Source organism: Bos indicus, chromosome 9, assembly GCF_029378745.1.
Source record: "Bos indicus isolate NIAB-ARS_2022 breed Sahiwal x Tharparkar chromosome 9, NIAB-ARS_B.indTharparkar_mat_pri_1.0, whole genome shotgun sequence".
Lineage (NCBI taxonomy): Eukaryota > Metazoa > Chordata > Mammalia > Artiodactyla > Bovidae > Bos > Bos indicus.
This window is the reverse complement of record NC_091768.1, coordinates 23,402,992-23,412,251: the sequence shown is the minus strand read 5'-3', so window position 1 is coordinate 23,412,251 and position 9,260 is coordinate 23,402,992. Positions and strand designations below refer to the sequence as shown.

At 46.0% G+C, this 9,260-nt stretch overlaps 1 protein-coding gene across 1 annotated transcript; it reads right to left on the bottom strand.

Annotated features, from left to right (window-relative positions):
* Positions 1 to 3,591: 3,591 nt before the first annotated feature.
* On the bottom strand, positions 3,592 to 9,252 carry RWDD2A (RWD domain containing 2A). Its single transcript, XM_019967096.2, has 3 exons — positions 9,138 to 9,252; positions 7,903 to 8,132; positions 3,592 to 6,891 (listed from the first exon to the last, which is right to left on the bottom strand). Exons 2-3 carry the CDS (start codon positions 8,101 to 8,103, stop codon positions 6,214 to 6,216), a joined length of 879 nt encoding a protein of 292 aa, XP_019822655.2. The 5' UTR covers positions 8,104 to 8,132; positions 9,138 to 9,252; the 3' UTR covers positions 3,592 to 6,213.
* Between the last annotated feature and the right edge of the window lie 8 nt (positions 9,253 to 9,260).

Below are 9,260 nucleotides of genomic sequence, written 5' to 3'. Positions count from 1 at the left end.
AGGAGCCTGGTGGGCTGCAGTCCATGGAGTCGCGAAGAGTCAGACACGACTGAGCAACTTCACTTTCACTTTTCACTTTCATGCATTGGAGAAGGAAATGGCAACCCACTCCAGTGTTCTTGCCTGGAGAATCCCAGGGACGGGGGAGCCTGGTGGGCTGCTGTCTCTGGGGTTGCACAGAGTCGGACAAGACTGAAGTGACTTAGCAGCAACAGCAGCATCTGCATAGAGACAGTTTTACTTTTTACTTTCCAATTTGGATGTCTTTTATTTCTTTTCTTGACTAATTGCTCTAGCTAGGACTTCCAATGCTTTGTTGAACAAAAATGACAAGAGTGGGCGTCCTTGTCTTGTTACTGATCTTAGAGGAAAAGCTTTCAGATTTTCCCCATTGAGTATAAATGATGTTAGCTATGGGCTTGTCATATATGCCTTTATGATGTTGAGATATGTTTCCCTGATACCCACTTTGTTGAGAGTTTTTAATAGATATTAAATTTTGTCAAATGCCTTTCCCGCATCTATTTGAAATGATCATTTGATTTTATATCCTTCATTTGGTAATATGACTGTATCACATTGATTGACATTCTGATGTTGAACCATCCTTGCATCCCTGGAATAAATCCTGCTTGATCATTGTATATGATCCTTTTAATGCTTTGTTGAATCTAATTTGCTAATATTTTATTGGGGACATTAAAAGCATTTTAATGACTCTTCTCTATAAGCTGGGAATTGCTATAGTTAAAAGGAGCTCTTTATTTCAATAGAGACATCAGAATCTTGGGGCTACTAGATGCTTAAAAGCAGCACTTTGCAGCAAATAACAACTGGAGACAAAGGGTACTAACCAGGACAGTGTAATAAGTATAGTTTGGCCTACAGAAATCTTTGGCGGTCGCCAGTAAATCACAGGCTCCCAAGGCCAGAAATGATGCTGAAAAAATTGAACAACTAGGACAGCACAGGTCTTGATCTAGAAAAATGGGTGCTGGTGTATACAACTGATACAGCTGCAGTAATGCATATCAACTGAACAGCAAGTTGCATGCCAAGTTGCCTTAGTCGTGCCCAATAGTCGTGCCCGACTCTTTGGCAACCCTATGGACTTAGCCCTCCAGGCTCCTCTGTCCATGGGATTTTCCAGGCAAGAATACTAGAGTGGGTTGTCATGCCCTCCTCCAGAGGATCTTTCCAACCCAGGGATTGAACCCACATCTCCTGCACTGGCAGGCAGGTTCTTTACTACTAGTGTCACCTGTGAAGCCCAGTTGAATATTAAATTGGCTTTGGCCATAAAATGGGGGCAGCCCACATAAGCGGTATGTATAACAACAACAGCAGAAAAGCAGGATCAGAGCCACCAAGATAGTGTCAAGGCCCTCACTAAACTTACATGCACAGACATGAATGAAAGACCTCTACGGTGAAGAACTCTGTAATCTTCTCATAAATATGTTTCCAAAATCCTACCTTTGAGGCTCCATTTACTAGGATTTTCTGCATTGCAGAAAGACAGATGTGCTTAGTCGCTTTAGTCATGTCCAACTCGTTGCCACCCCATGAACTGTAGCTCACCAGGCTCCCCGCTGTGTGGGATTCTTGCGGCAAGAATACTGGAGGGGGTTGCCATTTCCTTCTCCAGGAGATATTCCCAACCCAGGGATCAAACCTATGTCTCCTCCATCTCCTACACTGCAGGTGGATTCTTTAGCGCTGAGCCACCAGGGAAGCCCTAACCACTAGGCATTTTGGAAATCATCTGGCAACAGCTCTGAAGCCAGGATGGTCTATGAGATAAAGCATATGCTATATGAATGAATCCATTGTCTAGTTATTTTCACAGTGAAGAGTTAGATTTGATTTCTTCATCATCTAAGGCAACAACCCCACACTGTATCCATGATGCACCAGTTCAGTTCAGTTGCTCAGTCATGTCTGACTCTTCATGGTCCCCTGAACTGCAGCACGCCAGGCCTCTCTGTCCATCACCAACTCCCAGAGTTTACTCAAACTCATGTCCATTGAGTCAGTGGTGCCATGCAGCCATCTCATCCTCTGTCCTCCCCTTCTCCTCCTGCCTTCAATCTTTCCATGATGCATAGAATAAGAGTTATTCTGGCTGGAGTACCAAATGATTCATCAAGATAAATCCTACTATCAAAAGCTTTAAAAGAAACATAGGTGTGATTCTTATCATGTCCAGACTTAAATGATCTTTGGCATGTGCAAAAGACAGATAGGGCTTTAAGAACGACAGCATTATGCTCATTAATCAGATTGTAATTCTAACTGTAGCAGTTGTCAAACAGGTTATCTTTCTTGGAGCAAATCAGTAGGTAGACATTTCGGCCAGCACATTTTTTGTTTTGTCTTTATTCCAGTAAGGACACCTGTAGCAGCAGTTTATTGATAACCAACATTAAGGATTGTCAGAGAAGGCAATGGCACCCCACTCCAGTACTCTTGCCTGGAAAATCCCATGGACAGAGGACCCTGGTGGGCTGCAGTCCATGCGGTCACGAAGAGTTGGACACGACTGAGTGACTTCACTTTCACTTTTCACTTTCATGCATTGGAGAAGGAAATGGCAACCCACTCCAGTGTTCTTGCCTGGAGAATCCCAGGGATGGCAGAGCCTGGTGGGCTACTGTCTGTGGGGTCGCACAGAGTTGGACACAACTGAAGTGACTTATCAGCAACAGCAGCAGTGTTCCATTAACTTTCTGTGTGCCATTATATAATTCTTGATACTAGACCTTGATCATCTCATTATACAGGGCATCATGCTGGACTAACACATTGATGATATGTGCTCATAAGATGTAGAGCACAGGTGTCATGCGCTTCTCTGGATACCTGCTACGATACATCAGGCTGGACAGTAGAAGATAAACCCCATGAAAGTACAAGAGCCTGCCACCTCAGCCAGCTTTGTGCTGGTCCAGTTTCCTGGTGTGTTGGAATATTCTGGCCATACTGAAGAGAAAATCGTGTGCTCTATTTCACCTACAACTAAGGCGGACCCTCGGTGTTTGGTGGCTTTCTTTGAATTTTATGTGCAGTGCTCCAGCCCATTTATGGGTTGATCCAAATGCTTCTAGATTTGACTGGGCTCAGGAAAAAAAGGCCTCTCCAGCTGATTCAGGTTGCAGGGAAACATGGTTCTACCATGTGGACCCTATGAGGGAGATCCAGTGGGCTGAGAATTTTGAGTAAATTAGGATTTTATATAAAATCAGGATTTTTGAGCAAACCACATTCCCTTCAGAAAATACCTATTCTTTCAACTTAGTACTGGGCCACTTGAAGTGAAAGAAAATTGTCCTGCTTAAGAGTGTTATATGAAGGCCTCAGGTAGGCTCCTGCAAAGCCTTCTCAAGTTCTCAGAAGGATAGCTTGTAAGCAGTCAAACAGAAACTCAAGTTCGCAGGCAACATATTTCTGCTTTAATATAGCAATGTTTTTGAAGTCCTTGTGTTATGATGTGTCAGCTCATCAGACCCACTCTTCAATCCATTATGCGAGTATCCTCTGTCCTTAGCCTAACAAAATAGACCAGCAAGGAATGAAAAGCAGAGAACAAACTTGAAGAAAAACTGATTTAATTTAGTAAGCTTTAAAAAGACACAAGCATGTATAACGAGCATTCTTTCCAAATAAACATTTTAAACATATATGTATACAGTATCAGGATTCCTGAATTACAAGCAACAGAGGCTGATTCTGACTCCAGAAAAAAAGGGGGCAGATGTTAGGTGTTAATAGCTCACAGGTGGTTTTGGTCAACTGAGCATTCCATAGGCCAGGAAGGAGGATGGCATTAGGGATTCTAACAGCAAGAGTTCAAAACCATCTCTCCAGGAGACTGCCAGCTGGATTCCAGTCACTCCTCCCAGGGAAGGGGAGTTTCCTTAGTGTAAGAGTGTGTGTGTGTGTGTGTAAAGAGGTACCCGCTCCTATGAGGCTGGGCATACAAACCAGCAGTGTATCTACTCTAGAATACCTACAAAGCTGAGTTTTGAATTATCATTACATAAAACATATATATTTCTATAAAATCTACATTTCTATTATTAGTGCTTCTGTGACGGTTGGATGGCATCACCGATGAAATGGACATGAACTTGGGCAAACTCCGGGGGATGGTAAGGGACAGGGAATCCTGGCATGCTGCAGTCCATGGGGTTGTGAAGAGTTGGACATGACTCGGTGACTGAACAGTATTAGTGCTTCTGATAGGGGGAAAAAAAAAACAACATTGGCACATGCTTCTATTTGACATGTCAAAGTAGGTCCTGAAAAACGATCATCAGAAATAGCTCCAGGAGCAGTAAAGTGTTCAAAAACCAGACTTTATTCCCTTCATTTGAATTATGTATGATTTTTTTTTTCATATTCTTTAAACTTACCTTTCTGTGACTACTTTAGCTCATTTAATCATAGAAAACACTCTCTGAGTGGCTTAGGCACATATTAGATGAATGGCACCTATTACTGTCTCAGTTCAAAGGGGAAAAAGTTAACAATTAACATCTGTTTAGGGCCTGAACCCTGTGAACGCTGATTATGCTTCTTGATGGCTCTGGGGAGACGACATGGGAAGCCGACTCCTATGCTGTGTTGTTCTCAGTCCTGGTAAAGACTGAGGAATGAGTCTTTGGCAATGTCAGTCCTACTTCTTCCCTTCGTACACAGGGAAAATGAGTCCCAGCCATGTGCAAAGCCACGATTAAAACACGAACGGGCAAGCTGGATGAGCAGCAAGGCAGGCCCACGACAAGAGTCTTGGTGTGAGCGTCCGAGTTGCGCCCTGAAAGGAAACTGATGAGCTGAGTAGAGCTCAGGCAGGACAGAGTGGACCCCATTCCCAGGCCTCATGGTCAGGAGACTCAGCTTAGTGCAGGGTCTGCTATCTGTCACGTCCTGGCCCTGCCCGAGGACACGTGTCTGCATCCTAGACACAGAGGAAAACCAGACACTGGAATGGACTGTTTCACCAAAGATTCTATACGCGCCGCCAGCACACGCAGCAATTTTGGCATCTAACAGCATCCCGAATGGGGAGTGAGGCATTCCATCCATGTCACTGAATCTCAGCCCCCAACTCTGGGGACTGAGGGGTATCCTTACAGAGGACACATCCTTAGGGGACCCGGGTATATCAGTGGAGTGCCTGTGACCCAGCAGGAGAATGGAATGCTCCCTGGGAAAGGGCAGTAGTAAAGAGAGACCAAGACCAGGAAACCAGAGAAAGCTGAGTAGAGATAGCTCAGGAATGTCCTTCACCGCAGGTGAGACCCCTAGAAATTCCTGGCCAGGGGTAGATGCCTTGTAATAAAAAGGTTCGGTAAGAGCTGCGTAAACAGGGGCTATTATCATTAAAATACATTCATTTTAACGAAGGCTGGTGAAGACTGTGGAGCTTGAAATTTTCAGAAGACATGGTGGTGACGTCACTTTTGTCCTCTAGGAAGCAGACGGTGAAGGGCCATCCACAACAATGCCCTTGGCCCACAGGACGATGCAAACTGGCACAGGGAAGAAGACCCAAGTGCACAACCTGTGGGACCCGGTGTGGGCAAGAAACCATATTTGGTTCTGTGGAGAAGAACCCAACCAAGAATATTGGTGCATGATCCTTCGTATTATGACTCAGCCGATGCAAACAACACAGGGCACAGCGTCACCGCTGTTAGTTAGCATTTGGTTTTACTAAAAGGAAAAACCCCACACAGAAGAGTTTAAGTTAAAGAAACGTGTAAACACGTGTTCTTAGTTGCTATTTTCAACTTGACTGAGAAAAATGTGTGGCGTCCCCTGCCTGCTAGCGACAGGAAAAGGAGAAATGTTAATATTTATGAGTTCATAGCTGCAGTTTGACCACTGCCATTCAGCTGGGCTTTGAAAACTCCTTTTTAATCAAATTAGCTTCATTGGTTAGACTGACTGGTTTTTATTAGTTTACCGTGAAATAGTTTTCAATTAACGTAAGAACACAGAGGTAACATCGCCATCACACTGTTATAAAGTTAAAAGGCTTATGTGTTTGTTTCAATACCAGGGTAAAATACTGGAGCTAGGTTTCCCCACCGATGATGCTGACCAGCTACTAGTCCTTTTATTTTGCTCTTATTAATAGAAATATAACTTAGTGAGCTTAAGTTATAGCTAATGTAGGCCTCTTCATAGAGGCCTCTTCATAGCTTCCTAGGAGTCAGAACTTTTGCTTTCAATACCAAATAATATCTGGAAAACATGCTCACTTTTGTGTTTTTTGAGAAATTCCAAGAACTGGCCCAGATTCATGTGATAGTCATTCCTCAAGCCGTAGTCACCGTGGGCCTCAAGGAGTAATTCTTCAAAAGAATGGAAAAGGCGCAGGTCTTGCCCATCTCCTTCTGTTTCCATACTCTCCGCATGCTTGCAGGAAATGTGCTTCCAGTTGGGGTACCTGATTGTGTGCCAGAATTCCTCACAGTGCTCTTTGAAGCCCTCCACACAGATTATCCCTGGCTTTCCTGTCATGCAAAATCCTGTCACGTCCAACCTTTTCCCGACCTCCAGGATCTTTTTCCGGAGGTCCTGCTGATATATATGGTGACTGTAGATCCACATCCGGAGGAAGGTGTTCTTGACTGGCTTTGCTTGTGTCGATGGTTCGTCCATGAGCTTTCTGTTCAGGAAGTAGGAGGCACTGTTGTCCTGTAACCACTGGATGGCCGCGCACACACAGAGCTCCCCTGGATCAAAAGTCCCGATGTAGGAAGTGAGGCCTTTGTTGAGAAGCAGCTGCTGCTGTCTGTCAAGTTCTGGAGACCGTGCAAACATCTGTAGTGCTACATAGGGGTAGCTGTGAGGCATGGTTACTTGCAAGTCAATTTTCACCTTAAAATGAAAAGCAAATAGATTTAAGTACCGTGAAATCACATAAGCTAGTTTATCAATGGCCACTGCATGATTCTGATCAAGGTATCAACAATAGTTACTGCTTCTGTTACGTGTGTCAGCTGTGTGCCAGACACTGCACAACTTTACAAACACAATTTTACACAAACTCCTTCCATTGATGCATTCCTTCCTTCCAATATTCATCAAACACCGAGTACGTGTCAGGTACCCTATGTTGAAAAAAATATTTCAAGGTATTTCTTCTTCACAAGAAGCTAGACATTAGTTCTGTCCTTCATGAAGTCTAGAGCCTAGTGAAGGGGGCAGACATTAAACAAATCATTACATGCAGCAAGTATTTCATTGCAAAGGTGAGAAGCATGGCCATGGAAGAGTAGAGGGATCCACTGAAATGTGTAACCAGAGGGGCTACACGAGGTCTGGGGACCCAGGGAGTCTCCCCTGAAGGAATGATGACCCAAGGCTGAGTAAGTAAATAACAGCGGTTCTCAAATGCCTGGACCACTTGTTACATGGGCGATGCTAACACTGTTGGAGATAAACAGATCAGAAAATGAAGGTCAATTCATTTTCAGAATTTAGATTTTCCACCTGTATTTGCTTTCAGGGTCATGGTGCCACCAAAGAAACAGTCATTCACTCCTTAAAAACAGTGCTGCCAAAAAGACAACATTTAGATCTGGGGAAATCATAACGTATGTACAAGATAGTCCATACTACAGTAGCAGGACTGGTTAAACTGGACAAGTGACAGAATAATGGCACTGTAAAAACCAGGCATATTGGTTTAAATGGTGAGCAGATGTATGTAAAATTCAAGATCTTTATTGGAGACAACTAACATCCCATATTTTCCTTTCAAACAAGTAAAGGAAATATGCATCTGGAATATTCTCTATCTGCTTCTTGGAGAGGAAGCTCAGGCTCCACGTGTTTTCAATAAAATCCGGGAACCTGGCAACAAGGAAAACAACTCAGGGCACCTACCTTGGGCTCCTCGATCTGCAGGGTGATCACAAATTCGATTTTTGGTGGCAACGCCTCCCTTATGCCGTCCAAGTATCTCTTTATGTTCGTCAGGGCATTGACATCTTCAAGTTTTACTTCTCCTTGGTTAGGAAACATAGAAAATAGCATTTCCATCTCCAGCAGCTGAAGCTGAAGGCATTCCTTCATTGAAGCCGACATGCTGACTCGAAATCAACCTGCCAGGAAAACTGGAAAGGCCCAGGGACACTAGGTTTGTCAACGTCGGCGGTGTCCAGGGAAATTTCCCGCAGTTCCCTTTCCGTGGTAGCGGCTCTGCAGGAGCGCTATTACGCACCGAGAGCTATGGGCACAAAGCCGGACACTTACACTCTTCCGCTTTATTTCCTGACCCCCAGATCTAGCATACACATCTCCCAAAATGTGTCGTTAAAATTCAGATTCTCTTTTCCCCCGCCGCCCCCAGTTCCGATCTGGGTCCAGGTATCTGGATTTTCAACAAGTGTTCGGAGTTATCCCGTTGCAGATGGCTGGCAAGCACCACCTGCGGACACTGCAAGCTTGAATTCTGGGAAGGGCGAGGGGCCCAGCTTCCAAATCCCACCAAGGTGTGCGGCTTGGGCGGCGGTGTCCGCAGCGACCAGAGAGGTCCGCAGTATCGGCGAGGCAAGGCTTAGGATCCCCGGGCTCCGGGGTCTTCTAGGCCCGCCGCGCTCCACGCCAGTTGCAGACCCTGCGGCCTCTGCGCCACGGACCCCTGCCCGGTGGGCCTTTCGCCTGTCGCAGGAGCCACCCCAGACCGGGACAGCAAATGTGAGTCCCGATGATTTGGATCCTCTTGGCTTGTGCCCCAGGGGTTCCAGCTTAATGAGAGGGGTCGTCCAGGTAAATAAAACGACGTTTAATGCCAGCTGGCGGGGAGGGGAGGAGCGGCTCGAGAAAGATTCCCAGAATAAAACGTTTGGGAGATGAACCTCGAGAGTAGAGAAGGGGGATGCGGGGCGCCGAGTGGCGCTCACTGGGGCTGGGACCACCTTGTTAGAGGCCCCGTTTCGGGGCTGGTACCCTCTTCCCACTCAGGATCACTCGGAACCCCGGCTTCCCAGGAACGTGGGCCTGTCACCCTCTGAGACCCGAATTTGGAGTCAGGGGCTGCGTTTTTTTTTGGCCCGTCGCAGCGCTCTGAGGGCCTGTGACCCTCAGCCCCAACCCCCGGGCCACCGCGGGGGCCTCACCCTTCCTGGTCATTCAAAGGGAAACAGCCCCAAACCCTCTCGCAACCTCGCAACGTGGATCCGCAGTTCCGCAGGCGCGAGCCGCGCGTGACGGGCGACGAGGCGGGGCGGGGCCAGCAGGCC

Bases quoted from the DNA above. Each gene is read 5' to 3' on its own strand.
- RWDD2A (XM_019967096.2), bottom strand. From the start codon at position 8,103: ATGTCGGCTTCAATGAAGGAATGCCTTCAGCTTCAGCTGCTGGAGATG. The intron at 6,892-7,902 runs GTAGGTGCCCTG...TTTCATTTTAAG, and splicing joins TGCAGATCGAGGAGCCCAAG to GTGAAAATTGACTTGCAAGT.